Source organism: Triplophysa rosa, linkage group LG3 (genome assembly GCF_024868665.1).
Source record: "Triplophysa rosa linkage group LG3, Trosa_1v2, whole genome shotgun sequence".
Taxonomy (NCBI): Eukaryota; Metazoa; Chordata; class Actinopteri; order Cypriniformes; family Nemacheilidae; genus Triplophysa; species Triplophysa rosa.
This window is the reverse complement of record NC_079892.1, coordinates 6,118,816-6,140,727: the sequence shown is the minus strand read 5'-3', so window position 1 is coordinate 6,140,727 and position 21,912 is coordinate 6,118,816. Positions and strand designations below refer to the sequence as shown.

At 38.8% G+C, this 21,912-nt stretch overlaps 3 protein-coding genes across 3 annotated transcripts in view; all 3 read right to left on the bottom strand.

Annotated features, from left to right (window-relative positions):
• The window catches only part of shank2b (SH3 and multiple ankyrin repeat domains 2b), an 85,512-nt gene extending 77,809 nt beyond the window's left edge, over nt 1-7,703 (bottom strand). Inside the window, exon 1 of the mRNA XM_057329254.1 lies at nt 7,469-7,703. The gene's annotated coding sequence lies outside the window, so the exon portion shown is untranslated. The remainder of the gene's footprint in view (nt 1-7,468) is intronic.
• A 2,296-nt stretch (nt 7,704-9,999) lies between these two features.
• On the bottom strand, nt 10,000-14,444 carry acte1 (actin, epsilon 1). Its single transcript, XM_057329357.1, has 9 exons — nt 14,317-14,444; nt 13,822-13,964; nt 13,061-13,189; nt 12,859-12,969; nt 12,670-12,754; nt 12,425-12,586; nt 11,950-12,141; nt 10,633-10,814; nt 10,000-10,286 (listed from the first exon to the last, which is right to left on the bottom strand). Exons 2-9 carry the CDS (start codon nt 13,948-13,950, stop codon nt 10,143-10,145), a joined length of 1,134 nt encoding a protein of 377 aa, XP_057185340.1. The 5' UTR covers nt 13,951-13,964; nt 14,317-14,444; the 3' UTR covers nt 10,000-10,142.
• A 1,504-nt stretch (nt 14,445-15,948) lies between these two features.
• On the bottom strand, nt 15,949-21,668 carry guca1g (guanylate cyclase activator 1g). The gene is made up of 4 exons (XM_057329947.1): nt 21,477-21,668; nt 21,191-21,361; nt 20,753-20,828; nt 15,949-20,361 (listed from the first exon to the last, which is right to left on the bottom strand). Exons 1-4 carry the CDS (start codon nt 21,666-21,668, stop codon nt 20,240-20,242), a joined length of 561 nt encoding a protein of 186 aa, XP_057185930.1. The 3' UTR covers nt 15,949-20,239.
• Nucleotides 21,669-21,912: the final 244 nt, after the last annotated feature.

Here is a 21,912-nt window from a genome sequence, read left to right as displayed (position 1 = left end):
GTGTGAGAGGAAAAATGTACGTGTGTGAGAGGAAAAATGTACGTGTGTGAGAGGGAAAATGTACGTGTGTGAGAGGAAAAATGTACGTGTGTGAGAGGAAAAATGTACGTGTGTGAGAGGAAAAATGTACGTGTGTGAGAGGGAAAATGTACGTGTGTGAGAGGGAAAATGTATGTGTGTGAAAGGAGAATGTGAGTGTGTGAGAGGAGAATGTGAGTGTGTGAGAGTGCTAGAATGAATTTCGGCTTGTACGGCCCCTCATAGACTTGCATTGGTTTTGCGTCCATACAATACTGTAGAAGTGAATGGGTACCACCACTGTTCGGTTACCTACATTCTTTAAAATATCTTCTTTTGAGTTCTGCAGAAGAAAGAAACTCATACAGGTTTGAAATGACAGGAGGGTGAGTAAATGATGACAGAATCTTCATTTTTAGTTGAACTATCCCTTTAAAGCCATGCTTTATATTTTTTTATTTCATCATTGTTTAGAGACAGAGTTGGGAATTTCCGCTGTCATAAAGCATTTTGCTCTGAATTTATGTATTCCAGGTTATATAAGATGCCAAAATATGAAAGCAGTTCTCATCAAGAATGAGCAACAAACTACCACATACTGTATACAGACCTATGCAAAATGCAATCAGTAAAATATTTGCCTATTCCCTGTTATCTTCAGTACACATGTATCCCAGGACCTTTTAAAGCAAATATTTACTCAAGGTAATGTCGAAATAATAATTTTTAACACTGTTGCCACGACAACCACGAAACACATTTGTATTGTTTCCGTTAATGGAAGTGTAGATGCATTAGGCTTTCGGCAGATTTTGCTAAACCGTCGTAATGTGTACGAGTTCTTTTGTCCTACAACGTGTGATACGCTCAATTTTCTGCACTCATTCTGAACCCAGCAAAGAAAAAAGTAAGATAAGAGCAATTTAGCGGGGAATGAAACCCAACCAAACTTCATACAGAAACAAGCAAAAGAAAACATTTTCTGGGAGTCATTTGGTGTTGATTGGCTCCAAAACAGTGGGAATGTTAGTAAGCTTCAGCACTTCTGCATAGTCAGTGCATCATTTTACAGCGGTTAACACTACATTAGGTCTAGTAGCCCTCTTCCAAAATCCAGCCTGAGGGCAGTTAAACTTGCTGTTTTAGAAACATGGACAGTATTAGGAACTGACAGCTCTCCCAGCGCTGAACCTTCCCGTAAACAGAGAATTATACAGTACATGTAGGCCTATGTGTGTGTGTGAATATAGTAATACTTTACAATAAGGTTGTTTTTGTTGACATTAGTGACTTACAATACTTTTACAGCATTTATTAATCTTACTTTTTGTTAATTTCATAATTTACTAATACATCTTAAAAATGAATTTGTTCCGATGAACACAGAGAAAGATATTTGGAAGAATGCTTGTAACTGAATGTTCTTGGCCACCATTGACTACCATATAGGAAAAAATACAATGGTAGTCAAAAGTGGCCCAGAACTGTTTGCTTTCCTACATTCTTTTAAATATCTTCTTTTGTGTTCAACAGAACAAGGACATTTATAAAGCATTTTTTCTTAGTCAATGGTGGCCAAGAAGTGTTTGGTTACAAGCATTCTTTCAAATATTTTCATCTTGTTCATCAGAACAAAGAAATTTATACAGATTTGGAACAACTCGAGGGTGAGTAAATGAAGACAGAATTTTCATTTTTAGGCGAACTGTTCCTTTAATGCACAAAGAATCATAAACAGCTATATTGGCATTAACTAACATTAACAAGAATTAACACATGCTGAAAAACTTTTGTTCATTGTAAGTTCATGTAAGTTAATTCATTTACTGATGTTAACAAATACAACATTATTGTGAAGTGTTACCATAAATATAATGTGTATTCCATAAATTATTACATACATTTATGAAAGAGAAGCAATCAGAAACGGTACCCTTGATTTAAAGAAAGCACAACCATTAATATTTCATAACTTATTCTTCATCAAAAGTGCTGTGGATGTTACATCAAAAGCTCTTGGCTTCATATTTTGCAATACAGCAATTTCAGCATCCTAAATCTCATCCTCATAAAACAAAGGCAGAAAGTAACTAGATTTAGATTTTTACATTCGTGCCACCACGCTGCTACTCTAGTTGGGAATGCTTGATAGGGTACAGCTACTATATAAATACATGGTTAGATCGTCATGCAGCACCTAGGGTCTTCTGGGTCATTGATAATGCATTGCAACAGTGTTCTGGGTGATGTTCTAGGCCCTGGATTTAGGTTTGGTTCCCTCTTCAAAGTACGTCTATGGGATTTTTCAGCCATTCAAGGAAAATAAGTCTTCAGAAAAGAAATAGCACACCTCTCCTCGAAAAGCAACTCGATTTGCAGGTATCATTCTACAGCTCGGGATGAGTTACACGCCCAAGTCGAATGAGCAATGGTATTAATGGCTATAGCAAGCATCGCAAATTACAATCAAAACCTCTTTGAAGCATCTGAACGGCTGAGGAGTCTGAAGCGAGGGGAGTAACTAAAGTACAGCTTTCATCTAGGCCATTGAGTAAACTGCAGGGTAGAGGAGCCGTGGACACCAGAGCGGTGAGATTTGAAGGAGGAACGCATGAGGCAGATCGACAGAAAGAGATAAACAATGAGAAAGAGAGAGGAAGGCGGACTGGCCTGGATCTCTGTCTGCTTCCCTTACCCCTGGTGACTTCACAGTCGCACCAGGGGACTGCAAAATAGGACAAGGGCTTCTGGTATAAGAGAATCTCAGAATTACAGGAAAGCTGTTTCTTTCTTCCACAGAGCTGTAAAAAGGGGTGTTATACACGACTGTAGCTAAACCGAAGAAAAATAAATGAGAACCAACAACCAAAGCCCACTTCCATCAAAACACTGTCATCTTACCCCTTCTGTGGGCTGCGCTCAATCTAAGCTTATCAAAGAGTCCGCATGTCAATACAGGAACAATTATTGGACCCAGAGGACCACAACTGCTTTACGCTTTGTCAATAGGGTACGACCAATAGAGGTTTATTGTTACTCCGATAGCATTTTCTTCATCTGTCCATTCAACCGTTCGCACTCTTGGGAAAACTAAATCAATTTAGAAGCTCCATTTAATGATTCCTCCACTCCACATATTGTCAAGTACATAACAGCCCATAACGAAGCAAATAATAACAATGAAGCCATCACATCCTAATAAAATGAATGCACCGCTGTCCAATAATTTGACAAAAGGCTGCTACTGCATGGTGTCACAAATGATCTTTTAAATTAAGGGCCAATATTAGTTTATTGGAATTAATTTTTAAAAATACCATTTTTGGAAATGGTATATTTTTTTAACCTGATCTCAGGGAAATTCATAATTTTTGACGAATTTGTTTTTTCAAGGTGCACTTATTTGTATTAATTTGTACAAAGCGAAATCACACAAAAACGTACAATTATTAGAAAGAAGCAATACTGAAGCCCCTCCTTAAATCTAACGTCACTGATGCGAAAGCAAATCATTATTTAGAGATTGATACGTAAAATCAAATACAGTCGATAACTCTCATTGGTTCTCGCATCTCATAACTACTGTAGTAAGACACAAGACACAAGAACCAATGACATTTAATGCTATCAACGTGCCACCATATTGAATTAACTAAGTTGAAATTCATGTTTACATGGATATACAACATGTTAAATCGCTTAATTGCCCCAAAATATTATTGTAGCGAGGAAGGCGGGACGAGAGCCGTGGGGCAGGTAGGCGGGGCCGGTGGCGTGAGTGATAATGAGTATCAGCTGTACGCGCACCGGTCCCGCATGCCTCACGGGGAGCTAGGGAGCATAAGAGGACGAGCGACAGGACTGCCGACGAGAGAGGACCGGGCCCGGAAGTGTTAAGTTTTGTTTATGTTCGTGTGGCCGGCAGTCGTCCGTGAGGGGCTGCCGGCCTGTTTTAATGCTGTTTATTGTTTATTTATTTTGATTAAAGTGTTTAAATGTTCGCCGGTTCCCGCCTCCTTCCTTCCCTTCTATTGAGCTTTGCTACAATTATTTTCTCTCACAAATTTGCTCGAGATTTATTAACCCACTGAAGTTGTCTGGATTACTATAAGGATGGATGTATGTGCTTTTCAGAGCTTTGCCATATGCATCATATGTTATATACATCTATTGTATATAAATATCAATACGCCCTTTTCACAATGACGTCACTTAACTTCCGCCTTTTTGCAAAGCAGTGTATCATAACATCCGTCTTGCAACAAACAAGAAGAAGAAGAAGAAGAACTTCTGTTTTGCTGTCGCGCTGAAATTTAACAACAGTGAGAAAAAAAACTGACAGAACACGTATTCAAGTACTTATCCTAGCACCTTCGCTAACACAAAAAGAAAACAAAACACTTACCTTCATAATCAAACAGGTACTGTTCAACGAAGAATTTGTATCCTTTCTCTAGCTTTGATGATCTCGTCTTAGCGAAAATTTGTCTGCAAGACGTTGTACATCATCTAGACGTATTTGTGGCAGATGTGCATGCCACTTGGTAAACTCCATTCTGAGGCGCTAGCGGAAGTAACTTCTTCTTCTTCTTGAGTTTTACTGGCGGTTGGCAAATCAGCTTATAGGTGCATTACCGCCACCTTATGAACTGGAGTGCTAGCGGAAGTAATGATACACTGCTTCGCGGCAGAACGGAAGATGCGTGACGTCATGTGAAAAGGGCGTATTACAAAGTATACATACAATTTTATTATTTAGGGATCCTATTCCTTTAAGAGGGCTTTTTTGCATTCCATGTATGTCAAGTGCATTAAATACACAGAAGTCTAAAGCTAAAACCTAAAGCTTTTAATGAACACAAAACAGACGTCACTACAGGGCACCACTTGCCTCGGCATTTAAAGTATCTTGGGCATTTATGCCCCATGCTCTGGTTAATTGTTGACCCTGGCTGCTGTAAATGCGAAACAGATGTAGCTTTGGAATCCTCCATGCAAAGAGTGCCGCCACGGGTCCACTCGGCCAGCCCGTGTGCATAAATTGCTTAGAAGCTAGAAGTGGATGCCGTGTGTCTGCAAATCCAGTCTGCTAAAATCCTCCTCTTTGCTTCTTATCTCTGTGGGACACAGGATAACACAGTGCTTCCAGCCCAGTCCTCGTAAATGGAGAGATGGCCACAGCTGCTGCTCCTATTCGCTACACAAGCTGCATTTTTGACTGGCATTGAAGATGCCTTGCACTGCGGATAAAGTTGAGTGTCTTCTAATTACCGTTTTTCTGACCGCAAATTGGCCCAGATCCTTAACGCACAATCACAACAGCAATCAGACATATTGTCTTTTGAATGCCACGTGTTAGTTGAAAGGCCCACTGAATGATTTGAAACAGAAAGAAAGATCTGATGTGTGCATTAGGACTCTTGAGAGGAAAATCGCATCGTCGGAGAGCAGTGTTGCAGTATATTGCTTTGAGTTCAGTAGGATGGAATGCCTACAGCGCAGAGGGCTGCAAAGGCAGAATTCGCCGAACCAAACTGTCAATGGACGTCAAGTTGAAAGCTGAAGAGCTTCAGTGAATTTTCAGCTTCATCCTCCGACTATAAACTCAAAGTTAGCCTTTGTTTACCGTGTCAGTAGCTAACTGATAAGAAACTTTCATCCTCAGACACCATTAAGCCATCGACTGGTTGGTTTAGGTCTGTTAAAGTCTACAGATACCGATCTGGAGAGATACAATGGCATGTGGCCCTAAGAAGTGTCACTACAGGAATCGGTCTTTTCCGTTGCTATGGAGTCGCAGGTTGGAAAGCCCAAGAGACCGGCAGTACCCAAGCAGTAGATGGGAGAAAACCTGGATGTGCACATAGTATGGCATGTCTGATAATGCTGACCTAAAAACTCTTTTAAGAGGCACATAAATTATTGTCAAAATTCCGGCAGGACTGAAGATACCAAGGGATGCTGATTTAAGCGACAAATTTTACAAGCAACGTTTTTGGGTTTTTATGTTGGTTTGCTTAATAAAGAGGATACCTCAGGCTTAAAATTTAGGTTAATAAAAACACACCAAGCAGTTGTGTTCCATTTTGCACAGCGAACACGTATAAACTAGTCTTCCTGAAAATGTGCTTTAGTGTTGGGTCAATATATTGGCTGGGTTTAAACAGGCATAACCATTCCCGCTTGGCCAATTAACAGCTCTCCGTTATGTCAGATACAAAATTACAAATAGCCCTATCAATAGATCTTTTCATATTTTGAGCTAAATAAGCATTTAAAATTTGTATTTAGCATGCATGTCTATAACAATTGAAGTATACTTTGAATTAGGCTGTTACATTTACATTTGTGTTAATACAATTATGTTTGCATCGCAAAGGTCATGGGTTCGAATTTGAGGGACAGACTTACTGGTGAAATGTACATTCAATGCAGTCACTTTGGATAAAAGCGTCTGTCAAATGCACAAGTGAAAATACATATCAACATAGTCTTAGAAAAAACAATATGCATTATGTTAAAAATACATTTTCATATACTGGAACCAAGTGCTTATATTTTTCAATGTATAAACAATTCCTTACGTATTATTCAATAAATTGTATATGAACAATGTATTAATCTTTATATTGTTAAATATATGATTAAATATGACGTAATATGACGTAATATGAGGCAAACACTTCTTGCTCAAGAAAATGTATACAGTATAGCTGTTAAAGAGGGCGGTGACTTAAAGAAAACACGTCATTGTCAAGAGGTTTAAAACTGTGTCGTTTTACGCGCTCATTTCTTGTCATAACTGAGTTAACGAAAGCAAATTACAACGATTTCAGGTTGGATTTTGTAAGTACGCTGAATCAAAGCCACAAGCCACAATATAAACGTTAATGCACGTGCATGACAGAATGATGCGCGAGACTTTTACAAAAGCATCAGAAAATGACCGCGGCGTTAAATATTCGCATCCCAATGTGCCTTTAACGTATTTTGAGTTGAATTCAGCATAACAGATGGTGCTTTTTCTGTGGTCTGTAAACTTTGGGCATGGTTTGCGCACCCCCAATACTCTACAGACCTAATTAAACCAACCAGTAACGCATCGATCATTTCACACTAAACTATTAACTTTCAAGCCGAAATTGATAACATTTCTGGCCCAAACAGCTATCTTTCAGCGTATCTATGTCATGCAATCACTAGAAGACAGAACAGATCATATACTGTAATTACATCAGTATATACGGAAATACTAGAGAAGTTGCCAAGAGCTTGTCCGTCACCTGCCTGGAGTCTCGAGCGCGTCAGGAGTTGGGTCTGTCAAACGATACAAAACTTCCCTGTTCTTGCCTTTAAAGTCAACAGCGCTAAATGGAGCACTGCAGCTGATAGTAGCAAAACTGCAGGAACAAAAAATTGGTCCGTATGAAGCGACAACAACGGTGCGTACCTTATAGCAGCCAGCGCACTTTCCCCTCTTTGGCTCTTGTATCCTTTCTCCAAAGGAATATAATCTCCTCAGAATGGCTCGAGTAGTCCAAACTCAGGAGGTGACCCCTACTTCTTTTAGGGAGACTGAGTATTCCGCATATGTGGAAAGCGTTAAATGCGCAACGTCGACCCGCGCGCGCAGCACACGCCGGAGGAGGCGGGAAATATTTGCGCTGGAATCAGGGGCTCTGACCAGAGCGTTCAGCATCAGAGGGGTTTACTTGGGCAGGCGGGGCCACAGTCCCCTCACTTACATCTGGGACAAAAAGGATGGAATCATTTGAGACGAAGTTGAGAAAGAGGGAGAGACATTTGACATTATTTGTGCTCTCCATGTCATTTAAATCAAAAGAGACAAAAAGCATAATGTTAGATGATAGATAGATAGATAGATAGATAGATAGATAGATAGATAGATAGATAGATAGATAGATAGATAGATAGATAGATAGATAGATAGATAGATAGATAGATAGATAGATAGATAGATAGATAGATAGATAGATAGATAGATAGATAGATAGATAGCACCAAGTCCGAACCCGAACAAGATTTCAATGTTCTTCACTAATAGTGAATGTGCTGCATTGTATGCAGAAGAAAGGAGCAGCGAAATAGGATTTTCATAAGCATGAATAAGATTCATAATGGATGTGAGACTGGCTTTCCCTCGCTCCGTGACTGTATCTCTCTCTATCTTTCTATTTATCTCTCACTCTTTTGTTGTCTTGATTCATTAATCACTGTTACCTCCTAGATGTCTCCACCTTCATTTGTCTTTGATTTCTCCGTCAGTCAGAAGTGGGGCAGCAGTCTGCCGTAATAAGTCTGGTTTCTTAACCCTCTCCTACAGTAAACCCTTCACAACCCATGTCGTCCAAGACCCAAAAAACTAGGTCTTCGTGTTATAATTGGAACTCGGAGTGTACGAAGCTAGACCCATAAAGAATACGGCATAAAAGGTAGATAGAAATAAATGGAAATTCCTACTTAAACCTCCAGCAAATATATTCCAGAAGGTACTACAGTGTCCCTGATAGAAAATTTTCAGCATGCACCTGAAATGAACAGCTTACCCAAAAATCATTAACTTTCTCTCATGTCATTCTAAACTGTATGACTTTCTTTCTTCTGCAGAACACAAAAGAAGATATTTTCAAGAATGTTGGTCAACATTCAATTAACATGGGCATAGATGTCCATTATGAGCACAAAACCAGTGAAATATTTCTCAAAGTATCTTTTTTAGTGGTTCCACAGACAAAAGAGTCATACACAGGTTTTAAACGATGTTTAAACGAATAAACGATGACAGAATTTTTCTTTTTATGAACTATCCTTTTAAACATGCAGAATTTATAAGAACGCTTTAGCAGATGCTTTTTACCTCTGGTGCACTTGGAATCCTTTTCTTCCCAAAAGCAGATTACAAATATAAGCATAATATGTAACAAGATGCTTCATGAGGGATTCGAAGATTATTTCCATCTAAAGTTTAGAAACAAATGTAATTACACCAACAAATTCAATAGCATTCTTTTCCTCACCTGTCCTAGATTGGTAAGTTTCAGTGTAGGTTTTGTGAGACACAGTGTACTGTTCTGATGCTCAGCCGGAGAGTATCAGCTGTGCCTCTGGCCTACATTAAACTGACCTGTTTTCTTATCGCCATCATATATTTAGGGCTATTGATGATCACAGCAGTAACTCTCAAAGAGCTGGATCAAGTCTTTGGCACCACTAGATTAAACGGATGTTTTGCTTCAGACAAACCGTGGGCGATCAAATTACGTTTTAATGTGTTTTAAGCCGCGCCGGCAGGTTTGACGAAAGTTATTTTATGTGAGTTTTACGGCAAATTGGGAAACTCTCAAGGGTGTTTGGTGGGTTATTTCACAGCAGAAGTCTGCCATCCTGTGGTTTTTTTGAAGAACAAAACAAAAACATGAAAAAAACATTGTCTCACAGTATAAAGCTCATACATAAATTCTACACATATTAGCATAGTTTTAATCTATTTCATTTGTGTTTTATATACGTTTTACAAATCCAAAACAAAACCTGCTTAAAGGGACAGTATACACTCAAAAATTAAAACACTTTCATTTTTTTATTTTTATCATGTAAGCACCCTCATGTCATTTCAAACCTTTTTTACTTCCAAAGAACACAAAAGAAGATATTTTGAAGAACGCTGATAACCAAATAACATTGGTCCCAACATCGGACTTTCATTGTACGGACACAAAACCACAAAGAAACCAGTGAGACATTTCTCAAAATATCTTCTTTCGTGTTCCACTAAAGACAAAATCATCATCGGGTTTTGAATGACATGAGGGTGAATGATGACAGAATTTTTATTTTTGGGTGAACTATCCCTTTAAGAACTTTTCTATGCTATATGTACCTCCTGATATGGAATCACTGGAATAGCTGTGGTGTTGAATTAGTGTTTATATACAGCAAGAAAAGTTTGTTGAAAATATGTAAATGTATTTATTGAACAATTTATTGTGGCCGTAGACGCGAATCGCGGTACAGAGGAACTTGAAACAAACATGAAACAAGTCTGTAGAACAAACACAAGACAAGGTGGAAAGACCAGGACAGAAGAGAATATGAGGAGGGGTTTAGAAGCACTTCCTGTGGACAATGGAGGGTCCGGCCTCCTCGTACTCGTCTTTGCTGATCCACATCTGCTGGAAGGTGGAAAGGGAAGCCAGGATGGAGCCACCGATCCAGACGGAGTATTTACGCTCAGGAGGTGCAATCATCTGCAAAGGAAGAAGGAAATGATTTAAATTAAACATTTCTAACAAAAAATTGAATTAGCCGCAAGACATTTTTACTTTATTTTAATAGGTGATGGAGTGATAATCTATAAATTGCACAATATTTGTACTGCTTATAAATATATAAGTAATTGAATATTAAAATATTCATAATGCTATTTAGTTGTCTAATGATCATTTATATTGTATACTATGGTATATAATAAAAAAACATTATTCTTTAATTTACCCTGCTCATTGGACTTTTTTAAACATAAAAAATCACTTGTAGCCTTTAAAATGATGGGTGTGTAATCGGAGGTCTGCAAAAGCAGGATATAAACCGTACCTTGATCTTCATGGTGCTGGGTGCCAAGGCTGTGATCTCTTTCTGCATCCTGTCACCAATACCAGGGTACATGGTGGTACCACCAGACAGTACGTTGTTGGCGTATAAATCCTTACGAATGTCAATGTCGCACTTCATGATGCCGTTGTAAGTGGTCTCATGGATACCGGCGGACTCCATTCCTACAGTCAACCAAATGGAAATATTTAAGCACTGTACCATCATTTAAATACAATACACAATATCCAAATTTAATTGTAGAGCAGATTACGCAACAGCACAGGTTTTATTACGGAACTGCTGCTCAGACATTGTTTTATCAGTGTCATTAAATAAGAAAACAGTGATTGATGGATAATGTCAAAACTAAAAACTCTCTACACCAAAAATAGTCCACCATCCCCCCTAAGCCCCTGGCCATGTACCAACACACTCCTAATTAGGTCCTGTGTCAAAGGTGATCAATCACCCTGTCACCCCCTTACTAAGAGTTCAGTCCTATATGGTAGAAACATCTGTGATAAATGCAGTGGTTTCTCTGTGAGAAATTTGACCGCTTTGCCGTGCCCATGGATGGCAAGTTTAATTGTGTTACCACACATGGACTGATGTGCAAATTATTAAGAATTATTAATGTGATTAATTTTTCATCAACGGCATTCTGGCTCGGCAATGACTCAAAAGGAAGAATATATTTTGAGTGATTCGCTGGATTTCAGAAGTTCAAGAACGGTTTATGAATAATTGATTAAAAAATATGGTGTAATGTAGGGGTATTCAAAGCTTGTCTATCGTTTAAAAGAAATCTACTAAAGTGGTAGGGCATTGTGTTAGCAGTGCAAAGGTCATTGGATTGATTACCACGCATACTGATAAAATATTGAATGCATTACTATTCGCTTTAGATAAAAGCATTTGCCAATTGCATAAATGGAATGGACTATGTATGGAATTCCTATTGGAGTTTCTAAATGAATTTCCCATTTCTAGATTAAATGTCTCATGTCTGAAGCATACTAATGGGGTCCTTCAAGAATCAAAAGATCTTGTTATTTCATTCATAGAGTCTTAGTGGACATTGTGTAATCTTTAAAATAAAAGTAAGATCAAAATTTTAAATCCTAAAATATGTTTTTTATGTTCCTTGTTATGTTCCTGGCACCAGTAATATCCAGACCGAGAACAATTTGTTCAAAATATCTAGTCGTTTTGTTTCCATTATGATCAACATTAAAATGCGATAGGATGATTATAATTTATTGTTTAAATGAATATTAAAATTATGCATTCAAATGAACCAATGTATGTTGAACTAACCAATGAAAGAAGGCTGGAAGAGGGTCTCGGGGCAGCGGAATCTCTCGTTACCAATGGTGATGACCTGACCGTCGGGTAACTCGTAGGATTTCTCCAGGGATGAAGAGGAGGCGGCGGTGGCCATTTCATTCTCAAAATCAAGAGCCACGTAGCACAACTTCTCCTTAATGTCACGCACAATCTCCCTCTCAGCTGTAACAGCGTGTTATACACGAATTAATCCATGTGAAATGCGACAGAACAGCAGTTAGTACAATGTGCTTTTGCTAGCAGTTACTAAAGTCTACCAATAGGTGGTGCTGTTTAGCTAATTAGGATAGCGCTAGAGTCGTAAATATTCATTCGAACAATTATCTTTTAATTTGAATTATTTAAATGAATAGCTCTGTTAATTATCAAAATAAATGTTCATTCAAAAATAACAATTAGGGGAAATTTAATATTTAATTGAAAATAGATTCATGAGTTGGGTTACCAGTGGTGACGAATGAATAGCCCCTCTCTGTCAGGATCTTCATCAGGTAATCGGTAAGGTCTCTGCCGGCCAAATCCAGTCTCATGATAGCATGAGGAAGGGCGTAACCCTCGTATACGGGCACATTGTGGGTCACGCCATCACCAGCGTCCAGCACAATACCTGGAATAGCATTAAAACAATAAGAAAAACACACACATACAACAATTTACAACAATTTAAAGTTTGCTGTAAGCAATGCTGACCTGTGGTACGGCCAGAGGCGTAGAGGGACAGCACAGCCTGGATGGCCACATACATAGCTGGAACATTGAAGGTCTCAAACATGATCTGTAGAAACAAACCAATTGATTTTTTTTAAAACAGACACATTATATTGTGTTTAGATTCACATTTACTTCAGATACGGTATTGCTATTTCTTAAAGCAGTCACCTGAGTCATCTTCTCCCTGTTGGCTTTGGGGTTCAGAGGAGCCTCAGTCAAGAGGACGGGATGCTCCTCCGGAGCCACACGGAGCTCATTGTAGAAGGTGTGGTGCCAGATCTGATCATATAAATATAATATGTATAAATATCTTCAAGTCGTTGCTACTTGATGAATGTGTACAAGCATCGCATTTGATTCGAAGGTCTACCTTTTCCATATCATCCCAGTTGGTGATGATGCCGTGCTCAATGGGGTATTTGAGGGTTAGGATGCCTCTCTTGCTCTGGGCCTCATCTCCTACGTAGCTGTCTTTCTGGCCCATACCGACCATAACACCCTGTAAAGAAAAACAGCTGGTCAAATACAATCCTCACATCCACATGGATGGGCTTCATTACATTACAAGGAACACAATAAATAGCAGCAAAGTACATCTGTCAGTAAACTGTTGTTTTTACGCACTCTTAAAAATAAAGGTGCAACAAGATGCCATAGAAGAACCTTTAATGTCAATTTGATTTCATTTATTAATGCATTTGGCAGATGCTTTTATCCAAAGCAACTTATATTGCACTGCGTTATACATTTTGTTTCTGACTCTGTGCAATCCCCTGGGATCGAACCCATGACCTTGGCATAGCTAGTGCCATGCTCTAACCACTGAGCCACAGGTTCTATAAATTCTATTCTTTCTGTTTCACAATAGATTCTTTGTGGTGAAAAAAGGTTCTTCAGATTATAAAAAGGTAAGAAAGAGATAGTTCTTTAACAAACCTTTGACTGAAAGTTTCTTTGTGGTTCTTTTATTGCATCGTTGTGAAAAACCTTTTAAGCACCTTTATTTTTAAGAGTGTGGGTCAAAGGTTCAGTGTAAGCTTAAGTGTCTTAAGAGCTGCTTTACTGGAGCCACTGAGTGGATACAAAACATTTGAATAAGCCTAGATTGTCTAAATAAAGGTTGCTGGTCACTTGATGGCGGGGTCGGCCCACGATGGAAGGAAACACGGCCCTGGGAGCGTCATCCCCAGCGAAGCCGGCCTTCACCAGTCCAGAGCCGTTGTCGCACACCAAAGCGGTGGTCTCCTCCTCATCGCACATGTTTGTTCAGACAGCTGTTGTTTGTCAGTGGAATGCAAAAGACAAAGAGAAGAAAAACATGATCGTTGCATTTAAAGCAGATATTATTTCTAATGCTCATTATGACTGTTGTTGGCACTCAGACTAAAACTTTTAATGATTCATCTTCTGTGCTTACATAAAACATTTCTGACATGTACGGTTATGCACTCCCTATGAAGAAACTGATGTAAATAATGTATACTGTATTATAATTTAATATCCTTCATCCTGTATATAACAAATGCACTTATAAAAATAATTAATCCAAGCACCAAGCTCATTTACACTGTTTGCTGTCGTCCAACACACCAATTAACCAATAAGGATCCATTGCGGTAGACTCACCCAGGAGAGCTTGCAAAAGAGGCCTGGAAAAGTTGCTCCCTCAAGAGCGGTAGACAGAGAAGAGAGTGAGCGACAAGTTAACCTGCCGTCCATATTTATATAGGCTCGGCCAGGAGCCCCATCGCCCCAGCCACAGAACCTCAAGCCTTTTTAGGACACATTACGACCCTGCATCATAAAGGTGGACCATCCCATGAAGGGGGGTCTCACAATGGTGGCCGTCAACAGACGCCATTGCATTTAATATTAGAAGATAATTTATGGCTCTCGAGGACAGTGTGGACTATTGTTGGAAAGAGAGGTGGCCGATTCACTGGAAGAGAATGGCATTCTAGTTCTCGCTAAAAATAAGGCAGCGCGCATTGGTCATAATGGACGAATGGCCATTTGTCTGTTATGTGACAGATGTGAGGAACTTGTAGCTGGCCTTCAAAGGAAATTAACATTGCCATTGCATATGGGTGTGGATGTGGGCCTACCAAATGAGGAATGATTTTCAAGGTCTCTACCCTGATGAAAGTCACAGGCTCCAGGAAACTGACAATATGTGTCAGTCTTTGTTGAGTTTGTCCGTGTGGGCATAGTGTTAATGCGCCATTCTCTCAAAATGGTCTCTAAATGAGATTACAACTAAATCGCTCAGTTGTGTTGATATGTGAAGGTCAAATGTCATATAAAGTTTACATTTTCGTGGCCAGTTGACCATCTGCATTCTTGAGCTCATGCTGAGCTTATCCAAAATCTGCATCTCCAGTAGCAGTTTGGCCACGTGTCAGCTGGCGGCCACACAATATCTCGCAGTAGTAGCGTCCCGTCACCTGACCCTCACATTCTGTCAGTGACACCATGACAGATCCACCAGCAACACCATGACAGATCCACCAGCATTGACTGTAGATGGTAAAACAAACTCTCTCTCTCTCTCTCTCTCTCTCACACACACACACACACACACACTCGCGCACACATATGTTGGGTTCCATGTTTTATGGGGACATTCCATAGACGCAATGGTTTTTATACTGTACAAACTGTATATCATATTCCCTACCCCTAACCCACCCCCTAAACCTAACAATCACAAAAAACTCAAAAAAGTTAATTCTGTATGATTTATAAGCTTGTTTCCTCATGGGGACAAAAAAATGTCCCCTCAAGGACAAGGGTTTTGGATATTGCCATCTTTGTGGGGACATTTTGTCCCCATACCGTAGGGTTTACCCTTCCCACCCACGCACACGCACGCACGCACACACACACACACACACACACACACATTCCTATATCAAATATCAAAATTACATATTTTAAAGCAATATTCCTGACATGCTGCAGAAAACCACAGAAATGTGTTCATGCTGAGTTCATTACTGTAAAAAACTAACTGTATAAATTTCCTTTTTCTAATGAACACAGAGAAAGATATTTGGAAGAATGCTTTTAACAAAACAGTTCTTGGCCATCATTGACTTACATAGTAATAAAAATTACAATGGCAGTCAAATGTGCCCCAGAACGGTTTGCCTTCCTACATTCTTCAAAATATTTTGTGTTCAACAGAACAATGAAATTTATAAAGCATTTTTTGTTCCTACTATGGTAGTCAATGGTGGCCAAGAACTGTTTGGTTTCAAGCATTATTCCAAATATCTTTCTCTGTGTTGATCAGAACAAAGAAATTTATACAGATTTGGAGCACCTTTAGGGTGAGTAAATATTAGTTCATTTTTGGGTGAACTGTCCCTTTAATATAAATGACAATAGAGACGCTCAAGCTCACAGCTGGAGACGTCACGTTTATTCAAGTCACGTTCGTTGAATTGTGGGATACAGGATTTCACACAATTACATTTTGGCAAATTTGCATGTCAATCAGGTTATGCAGAACATTTGCAGACTGTGCACAGTACACACATATACATTATACTACAGTAATAATGTTATGGTATAAAAGTGTCCTTTTCCTTATAAGAATTTCCTTCACTTTCCGTCACTTTCCTTTAGAGCTGTCACACAGTCCCATCAAACTGTCATCAAATCACACAGCTTCAGCTTCCCTATAGCAACAGTGACACTTTTCAAGAGCGCACTGCACATACATACAGTACACACACACCTCTGCAGCAATATTTGTGAGGACTTCTTACAGATTTAATGGATTTCATAAAATGAACAACACTCTAAAACCTGTTGGCATTATTACATTTATAGTAAATAAAGGATTTTAAAGGGCAAGACGCACAATTTTAACCGTTTAATGTTTTTTTACACCCTTAAATATGCAGTTGAACCTTGACACACATACAGTACTTTACCGTATTAATCGTTTTCCAAACAAATGTCTCTCTAAATGGTCAATTGTCATATTTATTTAACGTCTTCAAAGTTACTCCCGCCCTCGACATATAGGACAGTTCATGCATGGGTATCTCTGGTCAATAAAACCAACAACGTTTTATGGGGTTTCCATATTGAAGCCCTTCTGTCGCTGTTGAATCATGTGATCTGTCCGCTGTCTGCTCTCCTGCTGCCTTCGTCTCATTGCTCAAATTCCAGCTCACTAAACATAGATGCACATTCTCCAATCTCAACAGCATACAACTGTGCATTATGGATAGAGCAAAGAGTTCCGCACAGGTTTCCTCAATGTTACCTAAATGTTATGCGTAATTGATCAACTTTGTCACAGAGGTCGTTTCTCAACAAAACTAAAAACATACAAATGACAGTTGACAGTAAAAGTAAAGCTATAATACTTTTGTGGATAGCATACCTCATAACTTTTTTGTTTTGTGTTTAGTCTGGAGCTGTCGAACAGACAAGTGTGATTTTTCAAGGCACCTATTTCAATAATTGTATGGACATGTTCTACACAAGAATAAAACGTCTCTTTTTCGTTTTATTGTTGCCTTTCCTTATAGTGCATACTGTATATGATACAGCCTTTCATTCTGCACATTGTAAATTTCACTGCATTCTTTTATGCACCGTTGCTGTAAACTGTATCTGATGTGTTGAATTTTAACAGCGTCTAACACACCACCACCCTCCAGCCTATTTAGCATCTTCCTGGCGACTGGGGAAACTATGTCAGTGAGAATTTTAATGCACTTGTTATGGAGGGCCAGAAAACCACATGGATTTTGAATAGACAGCCAGGAACGATTTCAGAACACTGCTTGTGTCAAGTTCTTTGATGCAACAGAAATTCATTTTTATGTCATCTCTCAGGAACACCAAACCCAGATAAGCAGTAAAAGAACGAGACAGAACGACATGTAGTCATTTTGTAATGTTGAGGTATAAGGATTCCCACGATGCCTTGATCACATATTGAGATATGATTGAATGATATAAGAAAAAACCTAACAAAGTTTGAAAAAAATGAATTCAAGGATTTTAACGTGTCTTCCAAAAGGCCCATAAAAAGCAAAACCTGGGTGATTTACTGGGGTTAATAGCGGTTCAGCCAAGAGATGAGCTATAGGCCTATGGGTAAAAGAAATAACATGGTTTGTCACTGTTAAGAATAGTTCATTGCTAAGCACCATCTTTGGCAACATGCTGGAATAAATCTGTCTCCGCATTCAGGCCGATAAATCATAGAAAAATAAGGTTTATTTTTGTACATAAATGATACATGTGTTATATCCTGCATGTCCTGTGTTCTGCCGCTAGGTTATGTGGTTATCTGATGTGCGCATGCGTTGTGAGAGTGAGTGGCACGAGAGATAGTAAACTGAGGTGATCCGTTCAAGCCGTGTGTGTGACCTTCACTTGTTGTTTATATAACTCGCCTAAGCAAACACAACAACATGTACATTACATGCTTGGGTTTATGTATTGTATGCCTTGTAAAGTTGGCATACTGTATGTGAACTCAAAACAGACATAAATAATAAATGCGCAAGACAAGTCTAACGGCTCCAGGCGGTTTCCTGGAAAAATGTTTTTGATTATGACTCTTATTTGTACTTCTAGGCCCTTCTGCAACACACAGCAATGTACTGTATAAGCCAACTGTCGAGTCTCAGTAGCTGAATGAAAAAGGAATACATCATGTGTGCAATAAATACCTGTATTCAGAATAAAAAAAGAGAAAAAAAAGTATATTATGGATGCAAAATAAGCAATTCCTCTAAAGCTAGAATTTTGATGCTGATATCATTTGACATCTCAATTGCATTTGTTTGACTGGTATATGTAAATTCCATCAAAACACCTAGCGACATAAAACAGTACAAACAGATTACCCAAACAGTCAGATAGCCCCTCCCCAAACTCACGCCATTGGTTGAACCGATTTTTCCATGTTCGCCTGAAAGGTCCAACAACAACGGCGAGTACAACAGCGTTTCTAATTTCTACATGAGGAAATATTTTTACAATAATATATAACACATTTAAAAGCACGCTGGTGCTTTTAGCGCAATACAAAAAACAATAGTTACAACATCAAACGCGAAGTTTACATTACCTGAGTCGCATCAACTTTTGGTGTAAACCTGTTAAGTTACATACTCCGTGAGTGGTGCGTTTTTGATTTGGTGCCCACTTCACTGCCACCGTAAACCTCATCTCAAACATATAACGTAGGTATGACCTTCTTAAAGAATCATTTTGTCGCAGAGATAACTTTATATTGTTTGTAGAAAAATGTTGCTAGTGCAAACGCACAACGAAATGGCGTAACTCTGTGACTGTGAGTAGCGGTGATGACGTCACCAGAGACGGGTTTGAGGGCAGTAGGCCTACTTGCTGTGTTTCGATCTGAGGTCCGTAGTATTGTCAAAGACGGTTTGTGTCGGTTTTTTATTAAAAGCTGCTAATATTAGTTAACTTTAGATTGAGTAATTTTGTATTAGTATGGGTCTATATAGGCTAATCTATATAATCTAAATGAGGAAAATAATCCCTTCAATGGTGTTTACAGAAGACAATAAGGAACATAATATGCATTTCTGCCTAGACTATCTGCGCTTACATGAAGAAAGAACTACAAACAAGTCTGGGGAAACGTTACAGAGTATTTCAAACTGACAATGGAAATGACTTTAAAGAACGCATAGTTTGCACACACAAGTGACATGAGACCAAAGGTGGACACTAGTGAAAGTGGCGGTATCATGGTGCGCAAGCGTGGAACAGATCGTGCAGTGTCGTAAATCGTCGCAAAACAGAATTATAATGTGCGCATGTGCGTTTTCTACTACGTCATTATGCGCATACGCGGACGGATCGTGTACCGACAGGCAGCACTCCTCGGTTTTCCACGGCATTGTCCTCATTTTAAACTGAACATTTTAAACGTATTGCATAACTTATATTTAACTGAAATGTTTCTATCAAAATATTTCCCCCCACTCAATTTATTCACTACCAATGATAAACTGTTAGATGATGTTTGTTTTTGTGAGGGAGGGCAGGTAGGGAACCTGCACGCTGTTTTCGTTTCCATGGTAACAGATTAGCAAGTCTTTCCAGGATTGTCGCTAGTAAATAGTTAGAAAAAGAAAAAATATGTATTATAGGTATGGGAATGGCATATCTGAGTTCTGGTATTGTTAAAACAAGTAAACAGTTGTCAAGGCTGGCAACCAGACAGTGTAATGGCAGTTTATTCTTCCAGACACAGCAAGCTACGTAATCCAGTTTGGCAATATTATATCCAACAGTCATAAAAATACCAACTTTGTCACCACACCCGGAAAACAATGGGGCTGTAATTTGCTTGAACAAATCCGGACTGGCTGTACGTCAATGTTCAACGTGATCAGTGTGCAAGACGCGTGCTCCCCTGTGACTCAGAGCAAATATTTTCTGACCTCCTCTTCAGGTCTTTCCGGTTTGCAGACCCCCAGCAATTGAAGGCTTGTTAAAGGGCAAACACATGACCCATGGGTCTTGACCTTAGATTGAAAACTCATGTTGTTTTCCCCCAGTTTTCATTGAACCATCCACTTGCATTAATGTCCAGTTTTAGCATGTCCATAATCCAGGCATCTTTTTGAACACCTTCCAAGAACTCTGACAGGGATATCTGACCTGTGGGTGAATAAAAAAACTGTCTTAAATTAATTCTGTGCAACTCGAAGGCTAAGCCTGGGTTTGGCTTTTACATACAGTATTTTATCATGGTTGTTTTCTCAAGTGAACTACTTTAGGACGCATTGGAAAAGAAGCTTAAGGAAGGCCCCCAACATCCGTGCTGACCTCACTGGTGCTCTTATGTTTAAATGGAAGCAAATCCCCAAAGACATGTAGTGCTTTCTCAGAGTTGAAGATCTTATAGAAGTATCTTTCAACTAATGGTTTTCTTATAAACAGCATTAACAATATGGATGTGGTATTCCGATATGTTTCGATAAGGTAAAGCATGTGTTGGCCTATATTTATTTGTTAGAAAATAAACACAACTGAATCAAGAGCCACTTACCATCTTTGTTTTCATCTATAAGGTCAAATATCCTGTCACAAATTTCATGGTGTGTCATGTCAAGTGTCTTTCTACACTAGTAGGCCACCGTATCTTTCTCTTAAATTGACAAATAATCTGGAATCAAGAACAAGCACATGAGATGCTGGCAATAAATCTACAGACATTTGTAATAGTTCATAAAATCGATTTAACCTCTACAAAAACTGTATAAAATTCATACATTTGATCAACATTTGATGAATCAGGAAAATGACTTGAATGAGGAAAAAACGTTTAATTTTAAAAGCCAAAATAAAGATTACTTGAAACACTTATAATATTAAGAGAAAAATAATATTCTCATTAAAGTCAATCTTTTCGAAAACATTTCAACTGAATACTTCCAACAAACTTTTAAAACCATGACCTGTCCCTTTAAGTCTAACTTCTCTGTACTTTTCCGCCCCCTGATCTTACCTTTATAATATGCTTGACCTCTTGTTTGTCCAGCTTTCCATTTTCATCTCTGTCATACACTTTAAAAAACCACCTCAATCTGTCCTCTAGTTTTCCTCTCAGTACCAGATGGACAGCTGCTACGAATTCCATAAAGTCTATGACATCATCCTGCAAATGGACACGGATGATTCTCAGTTGATGAGCTCATAACATATGCACATAATCAGAGTTTATGCATATAAATCACTTCGCAATCAGCATATTTTGACATATTTCAACGTACTTTGTTTGTGTCGAAGGATTTGAATATTGTTTCGATGAACAACACTTCGTCCTCCGATGTGCTTTTAATCCCGAAGATTTTGCGGAACTCGTGAAGATGCAGAGCTCCGCTCGGGCACTCTTTCATGAACACGATGTAAAGAGGCTGGATATCTGCGAGCCTCACTTCTTCATCGCTTTGAGTCTGACCCATTCTCAAATCCAGCTTAGTTCAATATCAAAAGTCACAATATCCATTATGTGAAAAGGGTCATGATTGCAAAGCCAAATGTTGCGTGCAGCATCTTACAGTACTGGCATCCTTCTTACTAGTAAACGGACATAATCCTCTTTACTTTCAACCTGAGAGTGTTGACTAACGATGAACAGGCTGGTATTTTTAGAAAGTGGTCTCAATCTTATTTACTCCTCCATCTTACGTGTCAGATCTTTATGAT

Coding starts and splice junctions, on each gene's coding strand:
- acte1 (XM_057329357.1), bottom strand. CDS start 13,950: ATGTGCGATGAGGAGGAGACCACCGCTTTGGTGTGCGACAACGGCTCT. Junction 12,970..13,060: donor ACTGGGATGATATGGAAAAG/GTAGACCTTCGA, acceptor TTATATGATCAG/ATCTGGCACCACACCTTCTA. Junction 12,755..12,858: donor ACAGGGAGAAGATGACTCAG/GTGACTGCTTTA, acceptor TTGTTTCTACAG/ATCATGTTTGAGACCTTCAA.
- guca1g (XM_057329947.1), bottom strand. CDS start 21,668: ATGGGTCAGACTCAAAGCGATGAAGAAGTGAGGCTCGCAGATATCCAG. Junction 20,829..21,190: donor TAAGATCAGGGGGCGGAAAA/GTACAGAGAAGT, acceptor GTGGCCTACTAG/TGTAGAAAGACACTTGACAT. Junction 20,362..20,752: donor TATAGATGAAAACAAAGATG/GTAAGTGGCTCT, acceptor ATTCACCCACAG/GTCAGATATCCCTGTCAGAG.